Raw genomic sequence first — 23615 nt, forward strand, 5'->3', positions numbered from 1 at the left:
ACACTGTACCCCCTCCCCAGAGATGGCCTGGTAACTTCCTCCCCCAAATCCAAGATTTTTAAATAAGTTAAAATTAGCATTTTAGATTATCTTAATATCTTAAATGATTATGATTTATAACATTCAAAAATGGTTAAGCAAAGATAAGCCTCAACTATAGAAAATTTGTAGTTGCATCTTTATTTTCCTAGGAAATCATTTTTGTTTTTTTTTTCCTAGAATTGTGACAGTGTTTAAAATGCAGTCTAAAAGGATACTGTTTCATGGCCATTGGCACTTAATTGAAAGAAGATGCCTTATTAACTAAAAAAGAATGCTTGAAACAATGTCATGTGCCTAGTTTTAGACACAGATCACATGGGAGCTACTGTACATTGCAAAAAAAAGCTAATTGCTAGGAAATACTGATCTATGATCTCCCTAAACTGGACACTCTGAGTAACTGTGATTGTTCTGCTTCCAAGCTGAGGTGAAATTTGTAAAGATGTCAAGGTGGCCTTGATGCTCCTGTCCTCTACGGGACAAAACACAAACTCTTACTATATTGTTTGCTGTTTCTGCTTTCTTGTTTAGGTTTGCCTCTCCAGGATCCGGTCTGGCACAGAGTAGTAGGTGCTCAAGTGTTTGTTAAATGACTGAATCTTTTGTATGGCTTTCTTGTTAAATATCAAAAGAAACATTTAATCAGATTAAGCAGAGTGACAGCATACTGGACACTCAATAAAGATGTTGAATTAATCTAGTTTCTCGAGTCTACTGTAAAATCCCTTATCAGTCCCAGATACACATATCTTGGTGTGTATTCGGTTGATTTAATCTGGCCTAAAGGAAGAGGCTCTTCAGTAACTCGTATGCATTTATTTTATAATTAGTCATGTACCTTCTTCAGATTGGGCTTGTGCTAAGAATGGAAGTTACGAAGGTGGGTGAAGCCTATGTGGGCATTTCTGACAATTTTTGATCCACGAATAACTTCTACCAAGTGAGAGAGTAAATCTACAACTTTCTGCTTGCTAGTAAGCTGTACCAAGTTAACCAAATCAGTGTGGGCCACAGCCTTCAGCTGCTACAAAAGCCTCGCTTTGCGCAGTTGAAGGCTCTCCTTTGGAACTTACTGGGGGAAGGAGATAGCCGCTGCATTGCAGCACAAACTATCTGAAGGTTTCACATACAGAGCCTCCCCTCTGAACGCCAACGGTTCCCTCCCCAGAACTGCTGTGGGTTTTTCCTAGGCCTTGAGATCAGGACATGAAGCCTCTCTTGGAGACAGGGCTGAGGAGACAAAGCCCACTTAGCCAGCCGCCCAACATCTCCCTTCCTTACCCTGATCTGGTGTTGTCTAGTCCTCCTCATTCCCATTCCCCGACCCAGCCTGCAAATATCTATATTTCAGTGGGCAAAAAACAGTCTACGGTATAAAATCTCGTGGTTTGCTGTCCGGATTTCCCAACACTGAACTTCTAGGGCCCCTCTTTTCACCAAGCTAGGCCTGAAAGCTCCGCCGCCCGAACCCGCCAGCAACCCAGGACCGTGCGTCTCGGGGGGCTGGGGGGGGTGACCCCTCCGCCGCGCACGCGCCCTCTGCGGGCTTTCAGCTGACCTTCCCCGGGAAACCCCTTCAAAAGCGCTTCCCCGTCACCTCGCGCCTCCCTCGCCCTTCCTGCTTTTTCCGCTTCCTTCTCGCGCCTGCGCGTACCCAATTGTTTTGGCTTTCCGGTGGGATCCAGCAAAGGAAAAGGGCGGGGAGAGCGAGGGTAAGGGCGGGACGGGGGGGGTTCTTGAGAACCCGGGAAACTGCAAAACTGACGTTTGTGCTGCTAGGCGCGCGCGAGCGGCGGGAAAGGAAACCTGACGAAGGCTGGCCCACGGTCCGCTGTCCGCGCGTTCCCGGGCCGCGGAAGGGGCCCGCCAAGGGGGCGAGAGCGCGCCGCAGGGGCGGGGCGGGAGCGGCGAGCCGGGCGTCTCGCGGCCCCGGGGCTGACGAGGCGTCGCGGGCGGCGCGGCTCCCGGGGGAGGAGTCTGGCGGTGGTCGGGCCCGGAGGAGCGTGCGGCGGCTCCCAGAGAGGACGCTGCTTTCCGCTCAGGACGGACCGGCCTAGGGAGGGCGCGAGAGGAAACCGGAAGGAAGGGGAGGCTGTGGCGCCAGCCTTCCTCAGAGGGAGGCGGAGGCGAGACCCCGGCCCCGGCCGCGGCGGGAGGGCCACGCCCCCGCCGCCGCGCCCGAGGGGCCCAGTGTCTTCGGAGCCGCGGGCTGCACCGGATCCCAACGCTTGGGACAGAGGTAAGCAACCGTCGCCAGCGCCGGGCGGGAGGAGCTCGGGACGACCTGTGGAGGAACTGAGGGAGGAGGGCCGTAGCGGGAGGGGGTTCGGCCCTTTGTGGCTCGGCAGGCGGGGGGCGGCGGCGGCATCTTTCAAATCGGAAACGCTTCCGCCGCGGGCGGGGGAGGGGCGCGGGCGGCCGGCGCCTCCCTCCGCACCCCGCGGCTGCCCCTCTGCGGCCCGGCGTCCGGCCGGTGCGCGGGGCTGGGGCGGCGGGGCGCGCCGCTCGCGGGGGCGTTTCCGGCCGCGGGTCTCCCGGGCGGCGCCCTGGCCCCGGCTGGCGCCCTCGCTTGCCAAAATCTAGCTGTTTCTCTTAACGACTCGCGACATGTTCGCGAGACGGTGGGCAGAAAGAGGGCAAGCCCTTTGCATTTTTTTCTTTCCCGGTACATCTGAAGTAACTGAGATGTCTAGATTAACAGAGGTCCCGTTGTGCTCTACTAATGATTTTAAAAAGAGAGCAGAAGCTGCCCTTTGAAACGGAAAATTGTGGACGTGTTTACTTTAGACTGAGAAATCGCTAACTTATTTGAACTCGACCACCTTCCTCTCCCTGTGAATTGAGAAACCGTGGCATGGAAGAATACCCCTTAGTTTGTTGTGGAGTAGTTATTTTGAATTAACGGCGTTTTTTTCCTGATTTATTAATCTAAGATCTCTTTTCATAGCTATCTCAAATGGAGAGGAGTATACTCCACAGAGCTCTAGAATTGTCCGATGCCACAATGCCCCCTTCAAATAAAAACAGAAGATTCTGAAATATAAAATTAACTATAAAAGAGTATGTTTGTGTGAAATATCTGTCTTCTATATCAGTTAGCCTTATAAAAACGTAGGTTACAGGACTGGTCATGTGTTGTTGATACATGAATCTGTACGTCTGGCTCAGCATTCAGGCGTCCAGAAACAATCCTATCAGCAATAATGGTCTGCTTAAAATTATATTTTCTTCCGCTGAGGCAACTAATAGGGTGGAATTAACAGAGGGGGGTTTTTGGTTTTTAACAGGGTGGTTTGTTTTGTTTGTTTGTTTGTTTTTCCTTCCCTCTGTGTTGTGAATTTTTGCCTTAATTTGAGTGGTATGGACTTAAAATCTCGCAATTGTAAGTGACTTTACTTAACCTTTGGTAAGGACTTTTTTTCCTGACGTTTTTTCAGAAGGGCTTTTATCTGACGGAAAGTAAATTGAAAAGTCAAACCAGTCAGTTGTTTTCCTGTCTTGATGATGTGGAATTTTGCTAATGTTAAGCTTACTTCTTCGCTTTGATCTTTTGTTGGTCTAGTGCTTACTGAAGCTCCTTTGGATTGGGCCCTGAAATTCTCGAGAGATTGTTGTCCTCAGTAAACGCATTGTATTTCTACTGAGCTTGCTTTATATTCATTCATGCCCTTCAACATAGTGCTATTTTCTCTACGGATAGTTTTGTGGGAAGAGTTTTAAGTGCTGTGACTCTTCTTTTTGTTCTCATAAGAAGAATTACCATAAACTGTTAGCTTTGGTTATTCACATGGCCTTTAAGGAGATGGGTGGGAATAGAGGGGTCATAGTACTTTAGTCTACACTTCTCCATAGATTTTCTTCTGGTTAATGGAAATAATGAGCTATTTTATAAAATCCAAACATTGAACCCTGAATGTGTTTAAAGTGGGTGGTAAATTCATAGAAACTTGAATGCAGTCTTAAAAGCCAAAAATCCTTAGTTTTCCGAAAGATTTTACTCATATATTTAGAAAAGAATTGATTTTCTTCTTGTTCACATTCCTAAGACCAGGAAAAAGGATTGGTTCTGCTGTCATAAAAAATATGAATGAAAATGTCAAAGTCCTTTATTATATCTTAGTCTTATCATTCTCAGTTTTGTGGAATTTGAATAGAGCATGTAATATTTAAATAACTCAGAGCATTAGAAATGATAGATTGATTTCAGGTTAACTTTTTAAATATATGAAGATTACTCCTGGTTCACTTGCCAGAATTTTTCATTACCTAGATTTCTCTGTATGAGAAGAAGGGATTATTGTAGATTTGGAGAAAAATACAATCATTTAATGAGAGGTGCTTTTTTTTTTTAGTTGAGTTATAGTCAATTTACAATGCTGTTCAATTTCCAGTGTAATTTTTCAGTTACACATGAACATATTTACATTCATTGTCGCATTCTTTTTTGCTGTGAGCCACCACAAGATCTTGTATATATTTCCCTATGTTATGAGAGGTGCTTTTAAATTCTTCTCTTTTTTTCTCAGTTCCACTCCCATACCTCTGACAAGGGGTGACATGTAGTACGTTCCATGGTAGGCAGAGGAGTCTAAGTATTCCTCAGTTTACTTTTTTTTTTTTTTTAAAGAAACTGAGAAACTTCAGTAGTCATAATCATTGTTAAGTGGCAATGCCCTTAATGACCTCATGAGTATATTTAATATCTGGGAAATGTTTTTGTCTGCTCTTGTGATTGGAAAAATCATTGATTGGTGGAAAATGAAATCCCATTGAAAAAGTTAAGGTTAATTTTGTTTTAGTCTATATTTTTCCAGCCTTCTCAAGTCTGTGCAGAGCTGAGATGAGAAAAGAAAAGTGATACCCAAATAAAAGGACATATTACCCTCACATAATTATTCTATCACAGGTGGTGTCTCCTTTATGTTCTTGTTTAATATTTTAAAAGTGAGATAACTTATTAACCATATTGTAGTACAGAAGCTTATTCCTATGACCTGGATTTACTTAGGGTACTGAGCATAATTAACTTGATGGAGCTGTGTAGTCTTTCCAGTATGGTTGGAAAGGGGGGGACACAGGGGAATGGACCTATGCTCTGAATTTTATTAGAGTAGGGGAAGCTATACTAAAATTTATCAGAACTTGAGACGTCCTTCAGAAGGCAGGGTGTTTGTTTTTAATTGATGTTTGTCCCAACTCCAAAAAAGTCTATTTGTGTAGTGGTTGACAATCAATCTGAAGATCAAGTGGTCTTCCAAACATTCTCAGCTGTCAGAGTTGTTTTGATAACTTGAAAGCAAACTGTTTCTGGCACTAGTATTTTGTCCTCCTTAAGGAGAAACCTATCTCCTCATTGAAATGAAGAAAGGCTTGTTTTATGGCTAGTGCCTTCCTGGCTGTCATTTTTCTGCAGGGGCATCAGCCTTCTCAAGGTTAGTCTTTCTTGACTAGTTTGTTTCACGGTTTGTATCATCAAAATACTCCCTGAAATCTTTGAATAAATTTCTCCTGTCTAAAATACCACTCAGGGTGAAAAGAGAACTGTGAGTGTTGAAACCTTGTAATTGGGACCATTAGACCTGTATAGGTGTGAAGATTCAAAAGTTGGGAAAGTGCTACAAAAAGCTTGATCAGTGAGTGTGTTAATAAAGATAATTAATTTCAGATATTTATGTGTTAGTACTATGTGTCAGGCACTGTTCCAAGCTCTTCATAAAACTTATTTAATCCTTAGTCCATTGAGAAGAGTTCTGTTTTTATCCCCCATTTTATAGATGAGGATACTAAAGCACAGAAAGTAAATAACTTGTGAAAGGTGACACAACTAGTAAGTTGCAGAATTGGGATTTCAACCCAAGTAATTTGGCTCCACAGTTGATGCTCTTAATTTTTTGGCAATATTTGACATTCAGAATGCCTTGGATTCTTTCCAACCAAAGTTTTTGATCTTCTGTATTGACATTTGTATCACTGGTGATACAGCATCACCTAAATTAATAATATACAACTTGGAAGTGCTTCACGCAAATGACCTATAGCCCCCACTGCCCTTCCTCTTCATGATGCTTCGTCCTTACTGTGTAGTTTTTGTGTAGTCCTTGTTTGCAAACCCCTCCCCAGATTTTTATTCTTCCTCATTTCACATACTCAGGTCAGATAATTGCTGATCAGTCTCATTCAGTAGTTATTTAATCCTTTATCCTCCAGGTCTTGCCTGTGTAACATTGGAAAAGCTTATTTTATATATTTTTGTGTTTTTGTAGCTACTCTGTGGAAGGGTACTACAAATGACACACCTGTGGAAATGAAAACTAGATTTCAAAGCCAAATTAGACACATCCCCTCCCCGTAATAAAAACCACTGCCGTCAACTTCTAAAACCTGTAGAAGTATTTAGAATTATTTTTCAAAGTTTCAACATTTCATACCTTTTTCCAGTTAATATTGATTCCTGTTCCTCTCATATCGATATTTAGAATCTACAAAATGAATATAAAATTTATTGTTACTATTCTTTAAATTATGCGTATTATAATAGTATTTACTTTGTGTAAATTTTCTTTACAGAGACATGTTTGGGTATATTTTGGCTTTTGTAGCCTAAGGGCTTAAGCACTTTTTAAAATACTGCTATTATAGGAAAGTGAAGTGGAGATTTCAGACAACCAACTTAAACTTCTCGAGTACAGCTGACCCTTGAACAGCTTGGGAGTTGGGGTGCCAGCCCTACCAACACTAGAAAATCTGCATGTAACTTATGGTCAGCCCTCCAGATTCCCAGGTCCTCCGTATCCATAATTCCACATCCGCGGATTCAGTCACCTGCAGATCATGTAGTACTGTAGTAGTTACTACTGGAAAAAAAATGGACCCATGTAGTTCAAACCCATGTTGTTCAAGGGTTGACTGTACAAGTAATTTGAAAGTTGAGTTTTTCTACATTTCTGGTTTTATGGTGAAAATGAAAGACAAGTTAGCTCTGTCTAAATTTACTTCATAGTTACATTGATTATTCAAGGGAGGAAAACATATTGAAATAATTTTCCGTAAGAGGTATTTGAGATTTTTAAGTAGAATTGTGTGTGTTGCTATGGATTGCTGACTGATTTAATCCTGATAATCATTTAATAATAATGTTTGTTTTGAAACAGTTTTGTGTGGTAGAATTCACTTGATAGAACCTTGGAGACTTAGGTATCCTAGAGAAAATATATTGGAATCGAAGCTTTTGTTTCTTCCTCTCAATCTCAAATAATTTATAATTTTTCTCATTTTATAGGAAGCTCTTAGATTTAAAGATAAATTGGTCTTTGTTCCCTAATTATTTGCAGTAAGTCAGTTGTTAAAAAGTATAGGAAAGGATCTCATCCTATGTATAGCATTCTAACCTTATTCATTGCTGTTATTCTCTGCCATCAACCAGATCAATCAAAAATGCTGAATTGAGCCCAGAACTTAGGGGAGGAAAAAAATTATGCATAGTTTTTATGTCAAAAATTATTGCACTTTACTAGATTCTGAATTTCATTGTACTGTGTTTGTATGACTCCCATTTAGTTCTTATTGTAGTTGGCTTTTTTCACTGTGGAATAAGTTCTAATGACCAGCTTTAAAATATAGGATCTTTCTGTTAATCTTGAGGTTCCTGGCACCAGAATTAATAGATTCCCCAGTCTTTGGCCCTTAGTGCATCTATGATATATGTTCACTAAATATCTTTACACAAGCATTGTCTTGTATGTATCTTCTATTTTTCAAATGTATGTAAATATGTTGTAGTTGATTTTTTTTTAATGTATTTGGCTCTAAAATAGTTTTTTCTCATTGTGAGTTTTTGTTTTCTCCAGCAGATGATCTTGGAGAGGAATGTCCTTTTATTCTGACCTTAATGAAGGGTACTCACACTAGGTAAAAGAAATAGTGTTTCAAAAGTATACTGAACCTGTGGTAATGGGGAAAGCAGTCCTGTGATTAGGGAAGAAGGGTTAAATTTCAGTTGAAAAGAAAAGTGGAATATAGACAGGTTAGATTAAGAATTATATTCAACTTTCAAACATTTAAGGTTCGTGCTTTTTCCTTGTTTTCGTGATCTAACTGGAAAACATTCTTCTAGGAGAAACATTTTAGTCACTGATTTTTTTTTTTTTTTGTAATATTTGATCATGAGTAGAGATTGGTATGTTTGGCCTCCAGTCTGTTTTTGTAAATAAAGTTTTATTGAAACAGCCATGTCCATTTGTTGACATGTTTACTTTTGCTACTTTTAGGCTACAGCAGAATTAAGCATTTGAGACAGAGACCTTATGGCTTGCAGTGCCTAAAATATTTTGTCTTTGTGATGAGAAAAGAGAGTAGTATAGCTTTTGAAAGTTTGGTTTTTTTAATTAAATAATCATTGCACATAGTAATGAAATTCAGAAGGTTTAAATAGATCTTTAGTAAGTTTTTCTTTCTGCATTGTTTATGACTGTTAGCAATGGGGACAAGTGCCAACTGCCTCTTGCTCATTTTGCTTGTGCTACAGTTGTTCTTATGGTAAAGAATAAAATTTCTTGTATTATGTCTTTATCAAAGTTTGGAAATGAAATAACAAGACAACTAGATTTCATTCATTTTCCTGCCTCTCTTTCTTTTTGAGTTTGTCTAGAATAATTGGTTTTTTAAACACCCTGTTTTTAAATGATAATCGTTATTTTGGCTGTAGTCCATAGTAAAAGTAAATGCACTTGGTGTTTTGGAGCTTTAGTGGTTGGCAGCTCTCAGTCTGGGTACTTAGAGTACAATGACCAGCACATAGTAAATACTCAGACATTTGTTAAGTTAAATTTAAGTAGCCATTAACTTATAATATAAAATTAAGCAATTTTATTAATACCTGAAAATTACGAAGTCTGAGGATGCTAACTTCTACAGACAACAGGAAGTATGACTTTTTTTTGAAGCTAAGTTTAGATATAACACAGAATTATATATGATACAATATATTTAAAATGGAAATTTGTAGAATGTATCAGATCATTGGTTATTAAGTAATATAGTACAGACTGTGAAATGTTTCAGAGTATTTAGGATATTGATTTCAAGTTTTCATTTTTAGGAGAGAAGGAATCTTTTTATGAAAAGTATGTTATGGGCATTTGAAGGTTGTTGGTTGGTATCTTAAACTTAGCAACTTTTCACATTTTTAGTTAGTACATTTTGAAGTCTGTGTTCCCAGAGAAGTGACACTGAATTTTATTTTGAATTGTACTTGATACAGAGCTGTTTAAATTATGTTTACTTACTTAATATGATGTCTGAATAACTTACTTTTTCTGCCTATTTTAAGAGATCAAATAAAAATTACCTGATTAGGAAGAAAATGTACCTTAGATTACAAAGACTAGGGGTGTATAAAGCAGTAACAATGAGGATTACATAAAGTTGCCTCACTGTGTAATTTTCTAAAAGCAGACTTCAATTGTTTTAATACAGTTTCGTGCATATGATAAGAAGAAGTCAAATCTAGTAAAACCAAGACATAACAAATTAAATGGGGCTCTAAAAAGTCACTGCAGGCGGAGGGTGTGTACCTCAGTAGTAGAATGCGTGCTTAGCATGCATGAGGTCCTGGGTTCAATCCCTAGTACCTCCATTAAAAAATAAATAAATAAAAAGTCACTGCAAAAAAATCAGGTCATTGTATACAGTTAAAGAAATGACCAGAATGAGCCTGTACAGCTAGCCTGCAAGGAATTCTGGAGTCTAGCAGTGTGATCTAAATCCATCCTGGCCCTGCTCACCAGTTCCTGTCACCTGGTTTAAATATGGATGGGAACAATTTTGGGTCCTTCAGCTGGGGTTAGGACTTTCAGTCTATTAATACACGCATAAATTTATGTAAGATAAAATTTTAGAGGTGGAATTGATTGAGATATAAAGCATTTGTAGTGCCAAATATTATGTCTCTTATAATACTTCACTTACAATTCTGAAATTCAAAAAGCTCTTAAGTTAAAACAATTTTTTTTTTTGCAAAACCTGACCTGAAATAACATGAGACTATGCAGAGTATTTTTTTTTTATATTTCATATTTCCCTCAGCAAAAATAGTAATATGTTCAATTATGGAGCTCTGCCCCAGACTCTTCGAGTCTTATACATGATAATTACATTACCTCTGTAAAATCTGAAAAATTCTAAATTCCAGAACATAACTAGCTCCAAGAGTTTTGATTAAGGGCTTATAGATACGTATGAGTTATACTCCTATGTAAGAATGTTCATTTCCCCCACACTCTCACTATCACTGGCCCTTGCTGCATTATTAATATGTGAAAACAGTCAGTGATTTTAGGTATTATTAGCCTTGGAGGTTATAGCAGTAAACTTAGATTTGTAGTATAACTTTCAGATCTGGAGAAGTAAAGTCATTACCTTAAATGACCCAAAGTCTCTGCCTTTGCACCTGTTTTAGTTACTTTCATATAGTTAACTTGGCTGGAAATTTGACAGTCTATATCAAGTTTGCAGTTCATGTGATAGTATAGTTTGGCAGGAAGTACAATGTGATCTTTTTAACATACGGATGATATTTTTGTGAGAAAAAGTAATAGTGTTTCCAGTGATGGTCAAAATATATTTATAGGTTTCGTGTCAACAACACTTGACTTTCTGATTTTGGAACTGAGTCATCTAATTAGAAAATAGGTGACAGTTTTTAACTATTAATAGCATTTTATATTTTCTTCCTGATTTGTAATTCCTTTGCATATGTTGTAAATACTGATTTCTAAATAACATTTTAAAGTTAAACTTTAATTCAGCTGGGATTTCTTTGGTGAATGGTATGTGGTATGAGTAAAACCTAGGTGGTTTTTTTTTCCCCTCAGGTGGGTAACCAGTTGTTCCAACTTTATTTGTTGAAATAAGCCAGTCTTCAAATTTGAAATGCCTTGTTTATCTTTATCATATCTAATAATGTATTTTTTTAACTTGGGTGTCTTTTATTTGCTTATTATATTTATTTTTGTTTACTTGGGTTTAGTGTCAATTTGTAATACGTTTTACTATTTGAGAGAGTCATGAGGAAAAACTTGCCCTCCCTCCCCTCAAATACCTTTGCAGTTTTTTTTTCTTGGCAGTTTTTGTGCATTCTTCCAGATGAATCTTCTGCAAATTGGATTTGTATTAAATTTACACATTTTGAGCATTCATATTTGTATAATAAGGAGTCTCCTATGTAGGAATATGTCTCTGTTTTAGCATAGTTTTTGGTTCTGTTTTGTTTTTCAGTAAAATTATATGTTCCTGTAAAGATTTCTAGAAAGGAAACACTGTATGGAGAGATTTATTGCACTTACTTCCATCTCAGGATTGAACTGCACATTTTAAAAATACATAGTTTATACTTTGGAAATAATCAAATTGAATCTGTTTATCATATAGTTTAAGTACTTTAAATATAAAGTCTGTGTGAATATATTTAAGTTAAATTCCTAAAATGAGAATCCTCTTGCAAGAGAAAGGGGTTTTTTCCTCTTAAATTACAGTCATGTATTGTCACTAAACAAATAATGAAGGAGTTTGGCTTTGCTGGTAATTTAAATTACTTACTGTTAAAGAACTTTTATTTAAAGCATGCTTATTTATGTGCTCCTTATTTTCCAGAATGTTTACATTTTGTATGGAAGGCAAAAAGTTAACTTAAAACTACATGTTAATTTTCTTCAGTCTCTTTTTTATTTTAAGTGTAGTAGACTTTTTAAATGCCCCCTTTCTCATGTTTAATTTTTATGGTAATATCTAAAGTTGAACTTCACATAAATATAGTTCATATTTAAGTCTGTCATTTTAAACATTGTATTCTAAAAATGTACTGGCCTAGATACTCTAACTGAACTTTTGTTTTCTTTTTAGTTACTCCAGAGGATCCACAGAATGTAGGATGTTGCCACGAAATCTACCTCATGTGTTATTCTCTTTCACTCATGAGCTACACAGCAGTTGCAAATTTGAGCAAGATGTCTGCAGACTGTGTTGAAAAATTCTGAAGAACCTAATTAATACAGGATGACCTAGTAGTGATTCTAAGCCTCTAACAAGATACTATTTGTTAATGAATGTGTCAGTTTGGGTTCTGAATGCTGCAGATAACAGCAAGCAGAGTTTCTCCTTTCTTTATTTCTGAAGCATTCACTTGACCTTCCATCAGTAAGACTGACTTTTCTAATCTGCTCCGGGAGATATTAATGGAATATAGTCATGTCCACTCAAGACGAGAAGCAGATCAATACTGAATATGCTGTGTCCTTGTTGGAACAGTTAAAACTGTTTTATGAACAGCAGTTGTTTACTGACATAGTGTTAATTGTTGAGGGCACTGAATTCCCTTGTCATAAGATGGTTCTTGCAACATGTAGCTCTTATTTTAGGTAAGTACTTTCAGTTGGTTTGTAGTTTCAAATGCAGAATGTTAGCTTGTTTTAATCTTTTAATAGGAATTCTTGTATACATTATTCAAATTTTTTTAAAAAATTAGATGTCTTACCGTTTTGCTTAAATATTCTATTCAGAGGATGCTTGCCAAATCACCTTGTTGTGTGTATAAGTAAGGGACAGGTTTAAACAAAAGTTTAAACACAAGAAATTTGTTGAAATTAACTCAGGTAAAGTTTTAATGATGGGGAAGTAAAAAGATTCAGAATACTGTATTTTCATTGAAAGAGTAAGGAAAACCAATGCGGTAATTTTCATTTACTCTTAAGATTTTAAAATATTAAATTTAGAAAACAGTCATTGTTTATAAATTTAAGAATTACAGTAAGATTAATAATAACTTTGAGGATAATTGTTGCTGTTTAGACATGTTAAGGACTTACTTCCGTTGCAAAAATGAGTTCCTTTTTTCATTCTTGGTTACTGTTATCATTTGTGATACCGTTTTAGCCTTACCAGACTCTTTGCCAGAGTTAAATAGTTAATAATAAATAACATTATGCCTCAGAATTTAGTTGATTTAGGTATTTGCTAATTACAAGTAAATAAAGCTGAACTTTACATTTTTACAATCTTTTGGAACTTTTAATCATTTTAAGGTAGGTTTCTCTTTAGTAATGTGTTTCATGAGAGGAATAGCATTAAGGTATAGAAATTCCTTTATATAAGTCTCTGCCCTTAGGTTGAATTATTGCTTAATATTTGAAAGGGACAAGGTGAATTAAATGTGGACCACTGTATTCCTACTACGACTCTTAGCTGGCATAAATAGAGATCATCAATGAAAGTTAATTTCTGCTGCTCTTTAGTGGCAACTACAGACAGGACAGGTTTAATCTTGACTTTTCAAGGCTAGCATACAGAAAGTGTAGAAACTTCACATTCCTCATTGTAACACATCTCATGATGCTTACAGACACTAGGACCCAAATGTCAGTTGCCTTGCTGTGCCTGCTATTTCAGGTTTAGGTGTGGATTTTTCATGCAGATTCAACACTGATTTTCTTATCTTAAAAAGTTTAGCATATTTGCAAACAGCGGTTCTAGAGAATCTAGTGGAACTAGAGGATCCTCAGAATCCTTTTGTGCTCCTACACATAGTGATTCTTAGATTTCAAACCTAGAAATTATGATCCAGCAGGTCTGACTTAAGAGTTTTAGGATTTGTTTATGTAAAGGCTTCCCAGGTGATTGTGGTATTTTTTTGTTTTGTTTTTTTTCATATCTTTTGGCTTAGTAGGTGGTGTTAAAATGCAAGGTTATAGATTTAGTCAAACCTGGGCCCATTAGTTCTCCCTTTTTAATGACTATTAATTATAAATTGATTATCCATTATTGGAAAGAGCTTTATGCCTTAGTTGTGGGTTTGTAGATTGATATTTGTAATCACAGAGTAGAATCTTTTGTGGTAATAATCTTCGTAGTCATCTTGTGTAACTTTTAAACCTATGTAGCAGTTCTGTCTACCTGAATTGTCATCAAGTTTATCAGGAAGTAACATGTGAGTTTATGGGCTTGGTGTCTTACTGTTTTTTTCTTCCTCATTAATTTTATTTTTTATTGTATAGATAATACACTATTCTTTAAATTCTCTAGCCATGAGATTATTATTTATCTTTAACTGATTGAGTTGAAATTGGTTTTTCTGAAGACAGAGAAGTTTAAATATTTCATTAATGTTACAACCTTAAAAACAACCCAGTCTTTTTAAGGCAACCATTATTTTCCTGTCACTAGGTAGTTCTCTTCTTTAGCATCCTTGGTTTTCTGAGAGAATGTATTCTCCCGAAATCAGGTAATAAGAGGTAGAAATAGTAGTAAGTAGAAAGAATAATCCAATGCATGTTTGGGATTAAAGCCACCCATCTTTAAATCCTATCTCTGGGCCAGTTTCATAATCCACAAGATGAAAACACTTATATATTAATTTTTCCCCCATGTGTATCTTTTCTCTGGACTGGGTAGATTATTGTTACTGTATATCCCCACAATAATAACTTGATCGTTTCTCAAGTGTCCTTCACCTGGATTCCACTTTTAGGTTTGTAGATTTCAGTATCTTTACATATAATGCTATTATCAATCGTTGCTATTAGAAATTTCGCCTTTTGAACGAGATACGTTCTTCCTTTGTAGTTTGAGCTACCAGTTCCATCCTGCTAAGAACTTCGAAAATCCAAAGAACCTCTGAAATAGTAGTTTCTACTTCTTAGTAACATTTCATTTTAGACACCAGATGAGAACAGCACCTCTTCCACTGTGGTAATTCAGCCTGTTATAATATGCACGTATTTACTCTTTCCTTCAAAAGTCTGTTTAAAATTTCTGTAATAAGGTAGGCTAGGCTTCTACTAATCGTTGGTCTTCAGGAAGCATAGTTCCTTCACAGAAGTCTCTCATTCGGGTATCATAAGTCATACTCTAGAATAACCGGTCTTGGTATCTTCTGTATAGTCAGCTGTTCCCTTGCCCTACTTCCTCTTCCAAAGTTAACAACCTTCTACTGGAATAGTTACAAAAACTGCATGATTCCTAGATCTTCTGTTCTTACTCAGAGCTTTTTCTAGTTCTTTTTCAGGTTGGTTTTGGTTATCTCCCATTCTCCCATGTCAAACAGGTGAAGCTAGCGGCAATGGGTGGTTTTATTAGAGTTTCTTGTTGTGTCTTGGATGTTTTTCAAGAACACTTCCTACTACTTGCCATTACTCAGTTGGGTTTGTTTATGGCCATTCTGTCGTCTTTGGCTGGAAGTCATCAACCACCCTAATTGATTGCCACTCATCCATTCCCTAGCTGCCTGAAGTTTCGCTGCTGTTCTTACTGCTCATTCTGAACTACACCAGAAATCACCAGCTACTTCCTAATTGCTTTTGCAGTGTTTGTTACCCTTGACCCTACAGTTATGGACACCTTTCCTTTCTTGCCCTGAGTAGCATTATACCGGCTGGCTTGTCTTTATTTTTCTGATGAATCTTTCTTAACTTTCCGTCATATTTTTGTCTTTTTTTTTTTTTTTTCTCCTTTGACTCGAACTCTACCTCAGGTTGGTCATTGGAATTCTGGTTAGGTTTTTCTTTTAGTTTTTTAGTCTCTCTCAGGTAATTTACTTAGCTTTAACACATGTCACTTAAAAGTTTGCTGCATTAATACCTGATCTTCAAAGTTTCGGTAATGTTACTTAACTATTATATAATTCCATTTGACTCACCTGCCCTCACTTCAAATAAAATATATCCAAAATTTAACTTACTTTTTCTCCAGATTAACTTTTTTCCTTTACCTTACAATCTCTCTCTCAATCGTTAGTATTTTTTCAGGCACTTTCTTGAAAATAAACAGATAGCTTTGCTTCTTTCCTTATCTCTATTTCTTACTCTCCCTACTCTGTTCTATTAACTAGGTTCAGAAAAATCACTAAATCTTGTTGGTTCTTTGTAAAAGCTTTTGTATCCATTTCTATCACCCTAGCTCAAGTGGTTCTTACTTCTAATGTAGATTATTATAGTAGCTTCATAACCAGTTTTCCTACCGCCAGCCTTTGGCCCTTGAGGTCTGTCAGTATGGAGTATTCATCCTAGAATACATTTTATTATGCTAATAAATCCACTCAAAACCTTTCAGTGTTCTCCACTGTCTGCAAGAAAAAGCTCAGGCTCTTATGCCTCATTTTTAAAACCCTCTGTGATCTTTCCAGTGTCCTGCATGAGCCCTTATGTTCAGCCATGCCCCTGGAAAAAATGGTGATTGTGTTCTACGCTGACTCATTGTTTTATCCATTTTAAAGCCTTCCTCATCTTATCCTTGAGGTGCCCGAGCCATGGGTGTTGTGATACCCATTTTTGATCACTGCAGGCTTTTGTGTCCTGTGCGTGCAGTGATATTCTTTGCATTTTTTATCTCTCCCCTATATATGGGCATGGGGGAGGGGATTTTACTTTGTATTCTCCAAAACACTAATTGCCTTTCCAGCAGTTTCCTGTATATAACAAATTTTTAGGAAACTCTATTGTATATTTTTAGAAAATAATTTGAGTAAATGAAACTTTTAACACCATTATTGAGATCTTATTTACATACCATACAATTAAATGAATTTTAGTATATTTAAAGAGCTGTACAGCCATCTCTACAATCTACTTTGAAATATTTCCATCACTTTGTGCCCATTTAAGTCACTCACTGTTCTTACCTGCAGCCCTACATAATGATTAATCTCCCTTCTGCTTCTATGTATCTGCTTTTTGGGGACATTTTGTATAAATGGAATCATACAGTATGTGGCTGCTTTCACTGAGCATATTTTTGAGGTCTGTGTTATAGTACATATCAGTAGAGTTCCTTTTTATCACTGAATAATATTCCATTGTATGAATATAAGGAGTAAATTAATTTTGATGTTTTCATTCAGAATGACATAATGGAAGAGTTTGGTATATCTGGCAGTGGATTATACTTTTCTGTTGTCTCCCTCAAAAGCTTTCCGTGTATGTTGTCCATCAGCAAATACTCTGAATAAATAGCCCATGTTGCCTAGTTTTTGTTCTTAGCTCTACATTTGTTTTTCCCCTTTCTACTACAGGGCTATGTTCATGAGTGGACTAAGTGAAAGCAAACAGACACACGTACACCTGAGGAATGTGGATGCAGCCACCTTACAGATAATAATAACATATGCATACACGGGTAACTTGGCAATAAATGACAGCACTGTAGAACAGCTTTATGAAACAGCTTGCTTCCTGCAGGTATGCAGTTTTTTCTCTGGGTTATATGCATTAACTGTGTTTTGTTTTGTTTTGTTTGAGAAACATTGTTTCATTAGTGATGCCTTATGTCTATAATTTTATTGCAGATTTTGGAAGATTTAAGTTTTCTTAAAATGTGTAAAGGAAAAACAGAATAGGATTTGATCAACTTGTAAACTTAGTTTTATGATGGGAACCTAGTTAAAAAGATACATGCAATTTTCACAGTAGTTTCATATTCTGCCTAAGGTACCACAGAATTTAGATTTCAATAAAAGTAATTTTTAACAATGTTTATTACATGTAAGTGCTTCAGTTTTTTGGCTAAAAGCTTAGGTGTACTAATTTTTGATGGTATTACTTTTCCCAGAAAATAACAAGATTCTTTTGGAAATTATCAAACTTAAATATTTATAATAGCCATGAGATCATACTGAGCTATTAAGGAGAAGTATTTAAACTAAAAAGTGATGATTGATATATTTACATATGATAAACAATTTTACTCTGTATTTCCCCTCCAACATAGAAGAATATAAAAATATTTTCGGAGGAGGGTATAGCTCAGTGGTAGAGTGCATGCCTAGCATGTGTGAGGTCCAGGGTTCAATTCCCAGCACCTCCATTAAAAATAAATAAATATATAAACCAGATTACCCCCCCATTAAAAAAAAAACCATAAAAATATTTTCCTCACTCCTTTTTCCTGTTTTGGAATAACACTTTGGAGAAACCGTCTGTTTCTGAAATACAAAGGGAGAATCTTCAAACTGTTAAATTTTGGGAGAACAGTTCATGATATCTAGTAGGTACTTGATAAATATGTGCTGAATTACTATGAAGGATGCTGGTCAAATGCCAATATCTGGGTGTAACTCTGGTAACCAGAACTCAGACTGTCCAGGCCTTAAGTAGCTTTCTTCTTTCTTAGTTCTGTACTCTTTTTCTCCCATAAATTGTGCATTGTCCTGCTGTACCTATAACTCTGAGGAAACTGAGGTCATGGTAGCTTCCCAGTGCCTTAGAATCAAAGACATTCACATCCTAAATCCAAACTTGATAGGGACAAATGCCTACTATAAGCACTGTGTTTCTGTAGCTTGTATGTTTTCATTACCTTCTTTAAAGCCAGGAACAAAAGCAGGTGTTTTTTTTTTTAAGAAATGCTAACACGTTTGGATTCCAGAACACTGGTACTACAAACAATGACACTTTTCCTTATAATTTTTTCTGTCATGTTAATGAAACTGATAGGCATATGCTTGCCCAAGTGCAAAACAGGACTCTGCCTCTTGGACTAGGTTGCCCTGACAAGCCTGGGAATGGGGTATCTTATGGCTACTAACATGGCTTTTAACCACATGAAATGATAATGTTTTTATATGCCAGATACTGTACTGTTGCTTTATTTAGATTCTCATCTAATTCTTAAAGTAATCCTTTGTAAGGATTTCCCCATTTTATATAATAGAAACCTGAGGCTTAGAGAAGTAAAGCTACTGTTTGACAGTGTACAGGTGCTGACTGGCCAGTCCACTTTTTGAGTCTAAGCAGCCTGACTTCCTACCAGAAACTGCTTCTAGTTAATCACTAAGATACTAAATAAGTATAGTAGGTAGCACTTCTGACTCAGCTGAGATTTACTTTTCCTTCTTAAGAAAAAACAAATCTAGGAAACCTTAAGAGTGGCTAAGATGGATCATTTAAATGTACATAACTTGTAACTGTATGTGAATTTATTGTTGCTTCGATTATCTTACTACTCCAGGTAAGAAAGGCAAATAATAAGTATTGTTAGGCATTGTGTATGATACTTTGATTTTATGACTATCTTGTCCAACAAGAGAAAACTGGATTCCAGCTTCTGAACAATAATTATTTCCTGTACTGTTTAATTTACATTGTATTTATTTGGTTCTCTCAGTTATGTATTTTCCTAGGCTTTAAAAATTACATAACTGATGCATGAATTTCCTTACCTTTCCCTTATGGCTGTTTAACTTGAAATAGGCTTCTTAAACTATACTACTGACTCCTAAATAGGACAGTTAAGTAGGCCACTGGGTAGGAAGAGGAAATGCAAAACTGTGCAAAGTCTTCTAATTTTATTATTACTGGAAGACATTATCTCTTAGCCCAAACATATGTATTAAAAGTAAAAACTACACTATGGGGATCTGATTAACATAGCTGTATGTTACATAAAAGTAAAATGTGTCTGTCCTGTCTTTATCAGCCTTTTTCCTTTTCCATTTTAGGTAGAAGATGTGTTACAACGTTGTCGAGAATATTTAATCAAAAAAATAAATGCAGAGAATTGTGTGAGATTATTGAGTTTTGCTGACCTGTTCAGTTGTGAGGAGTTAAAACAAAGTGCTAAAAGGATGGTGGAGCACAAGTTCACTGCTGTGTATCACCAGGAAGCTTTCATGCAGCTGTCACATGACTTACTGATAGACATTCTCAGTAGTGACAATTTAAACGTAGAAAAGGAGGAGACAGTTCGAGAAGCTGCTATGCTATGGCTAGAGTACAACACAGAATCACGGTCCCAGTATTTGTCTTCAGTTCTTAGCCAAATCAGAATTGATGCACTTTCAGAAGTAACACAGAGAGCTTGGTTTCAAGGTCTGCCACCCAATGATAAGTCCGTAGTTGTTCAAGGTCTGTATAAGTCCATGCCCAAGTTTTTCAAACCAAGACTTGGAATGACTAAAGAGGAGATGATGATTTTCATTGAAGCATCTTCAGAAAATCCTTGTAGTCTTTATTCTTCTGTCTGTTATAGCCCTCAAGCAGAAAAGGTTTACAAGCTGTGCAGCCCACCAGCTGATTTACATAAGGTTGGGACCGTTGTAACTCCTGATAATGACATCTACATAGCAGGTGGTCAGGTTCCTCTGAAAAACACGAAAACAAATCACAGTAAAACAAGCAAACTTCAGACCGCCTTCAGAACTGTGAACTGCTTTTACTGGTTTGATGCACAGCAGAATACCTGGTTTCCAAAGACCCCAATGCTTTTTGTCCGCATAAAGCCATCTTTGGTTTGCTGTGAAGGCTATATCTATGCAATTGGAGGAGATAGTGTAGGTGGAGAACTTAATCGGAGGACCGTAGAAAGATACGACACTGAGAAGGATGAATGGACAATGGTAAGCCCTTTGCCTTGTGCTTGGCAGTGGAGTGCAGCAGTGGTGGTTCATGACTGCATTTATGTGATGACACTGAACCTCATGTACTGTTATTTTCCAAGGTCTGATTCATGGGTGGAAATGGCCATGAGACAGACTAGCAGGTCTTTTGCTTCAGCTGCAGCTTTTGGTGATAAAATTTTCTATATTGGAGGGTTGCACATTGCTACAAATTCTGGCATAAGACTCCCCTCTGGCACTGTAGATGGGTCTTCAGTAACTGTGGAAATTTATGATGTGAATAAAAATGAGTGGAAAATGGCAGCCAACATCCCTGCTAAGAGGTACTCAGACCCCTGTGTTAGAGCTGTCGTGATCTCAAATTCTCTGTGTGTGTTTATGCGAGAAACCCACTTAAACGAGAGAGCTAAGTATGTCACCTACCAGTATGATCTGGAACTTGACCGGTGGTCTCTGCGGCAGCATATATCTGAACGTGTACTGTGGGACTTAGGGAGAGATTTTCGATGCACCGTGGGGAAACTCTATCCATCCTGCCTTGAAGAATCTCCGTGGAAACCACCAACTTACCTTTTTTCACCAGATGGAACAGAGGAGTTTGAACTGGATGGAGAAATGGTTGCACTACCGCCTGTATAGTTGGAAATTCAGGGAGTGCACGCCTGATCTATTGCTTTGTCATTCTGTTTGCTAAATAAGAGAGGCTATGAAAGGACTGAATATGAGTACATAAAAATCTATCTTTGATAAATTTTATTTTTATGCCCTACTTAATATTTGCATCAGTATAATATATATCAGTGAGTCTTACAGAAAGATATGCTTCCATAATATGAAATAATTATCCAATAATTGAGAAACTTTTATGTGTATCATGAGAGCATAAGAACCTGGATTATCTAACATTGTTAGCCCTGTGTATGTACAGTTCAAAAAGTTCACTTATTAAAGTAGTTTCCTGTTCCTATTGTGGTATATCGCAAATTGTGCTGAGGTTATTTTAGTATATGTATTTCATTCCCGTGCTTCTGGTCTGAAGTCCTGGAATATAGTTTTTTCAGTGTAGGTAACTGAGCTGCACTTAACACTAATGTCCATGTTGGTATAGAAATGTCTAAATCCTATACTATAGTTGAGGAAGATCTTCCATTTTATGGTATTGCACAGGGAAAGTATGACTGCAGGATCAGTCTAACTATACTATTAGGTGCATGTATTCTCTTTTCACTAACTTATATTTGTCTATCTAGAATACAGGTCTTCCAATCAGCTGGTCATTTACCAGATGTGGACTTAAGTTTCTGGGCTCGCAAGAATTGCTAGTCCCTCATCGTGCGGGTCTGTGTGGAGCTTTGATCAGTAAATGCCTCCACTTTCTGTATTACATTAACGTTGGCTCATGCGTATAACTACCTGCTGCTGTTGTATTTCTCCATCTTAAAGATTTAGAGTGGGTTAACCAGGTCATTACATCTTAATTTAATAACAAGCATTACTGTAGAGTGATTGCGTATAGATATCTGTTAGCCGTCAGGGTGTGTTTTTTTTTTTTTTTTTTAAACCTGGTGTGTGTGTGGGGTGGGTAGGATTAGAAAGGTGAACTGTTCAGGAATTCTCTGCACTAGCTGTGCAGAAGAGCAGATAACTAGGGCTGCTCTGGCATTAATCCCAGGAACCACTAGCAGTAGCGGGGTGCCGCCAATCTAACATGAGCACAGGTGCTTCATGACAAACATTACTAGCATGTTCAACTGCATAATGTTCTGGCACTGTATTTTGAATGACATTAATTTATTAAATAAATTGTATATATTCAATATCTGTTTTTCTTTTGTGATGGGTTGGTGTAATGATGTGCTTTTTCAGTTTTAATTTTACAGGGTCAGCTTTGTTTGTTACAGGTTATTCAGAATTTTGAGAGTGTATGTCTGTTTGTCTGATTTGAACCTTACTATATCAGCATAAATAACAGATCAGTGACAGTGCCTTTAACTAAACCCAGCTGTATATTAGAATCATCTTGGAGTACTTTTAGAAGCTTGGGGTGATGCTTGAGCCTCATCCCCGACAAAGTAAACCACAGTCTGCTCCCTTCAGAGCACTACAGGCAGTTCTTTTGTACAGCCCCACTGAGAACCACTGGTTTAGGCCTTAAATACAAGGATTTGATTCTGGCTTACCAGTCTTCCTAGAGCATACCGCTGATCTATTTACAAACCGTAACTGCCTCCCACTGCTTACTGAATGAAGTCCAAATTACCCCTAGGCATACTCCTTTAAAATTACATGAAGTCAAAGCCCTGGAAGAAGCCAGGTGAAAAAATACTTTACCTATACAGGTAAGGTATACAGGAGCAAAGACAACTATTATATCCAACTCCTCTTCAGAAACCAGGCAATCAAGAAGAGAGTGGTATATTTACAGTGTTTAGAGTAAAAGTCTACCAACAGAGAATTCTGTGCCCTGTAAAATTATCCTTCTAAAGTGAAGGAGAAATAAAGACTTTCTTGGCAATACCCTAAACTCCTTTGCCTTATTATCACTGTTTTATTTATAACTGTGGCAAAACCTGAATCTTAAATGAATTCAGCTCTGTCTGCCTTATCTAATTACAGTTGGGTTGCTGACAATTGCTACAGAAAGCCACATAATGGCACAGGTTGGTGCCACTATACAATTTGTGGTCACCATCCCCAGCTAAGTCTTCAACATTAACAACCTGTCTTTCATTCTTCAAAACAATTTGAAACCTCTAGTCTCATTAAATCTTTACCTTTCCCAACTCTTCTGTTAGCAGATTACTTCTAAACTATCACCAAGTCTATCTGTACCTGCATCCACACAGGTTCTTCCTCTCCTATTTAAAAAGAAATAGCATGAAGGATCTGTATTTAGAGATACCAACCATCTTAAAGTTTGTGCTATGATTCTTCTGGATCCCAGACTTGCTTGAGCACCACAATCACGTCCAGAACTTAAACACAGACTCTTGAGCTCTACCCAAACCTTAAAATTTAAGCAATCTTACTCAGCTGATTTTTTTTTTTTGAAGCGGACACAGGTTTATTTGGAGATACACTTTCCATAGGCAGAATGCAATCCGTCTCAGGTGAGAGCAGCTGTCCCCAGCTGATTCTTGTGAATTGTCATTCCTCTACTGTCTCAGCTGCTTTAATTGCATCTTAAGCCTTTAAA

The 23615-nt window shown here is 37.4% G+C and overlaps 1 protein-coding gene across 2 annotated transcripts; it reads left to right on the forward strand.

Moving 5' to 3' along the window:
• The first annotated feature begins 1946 nt into the window (after positions 1-1946).
• Positions 1947-22236, forward strand: KBTBD2 (kelch repeat and BTB domain containing 2). Of its 2 annotated transcripts, none has more exons than XM_072964705.1 (4): positions 1947-2281; positions 11941-12455; positions 17099-17264; positions 19523-22236. In XM_072964705.1, the coding sequence occupies exons 2-4, from the start codon at positions 12286-12288 to the stop codon at positions 21056-21058; spliced, it is 1872 nt and encodes a 623-aa protein (XP_072820806.1). In that variant the 5' UTR covers positions 1947-2281; positions 11941-12285; the 3' UTR covers positions 21059-22236. The 2 variants fall into 2 exon arrangements, with proteins under 2 accessions (XP_072820806.1, XP_072820807.1); XM_072964706.1 differs by lacking the exon at positions 1947-2281 and adding an exon at positions 3226-3248.
• Positions 22237-23615: the final 1379 nt, after the last annotated feature.

This window comes from Vicugna pacos, chromosome 7, assembly GCF_048564905.1.
Source record: "Vicugna pacos chromosome 7, VicPac4, whole genome shotgun sequence".
NCBI classification, from domain to species: domain Eukaryota; kingdom Metazoa; phylum Chordata; class Mammalia; order Artiodactyla; family Camelidae; genus Vicugna; species Vicugna pacos.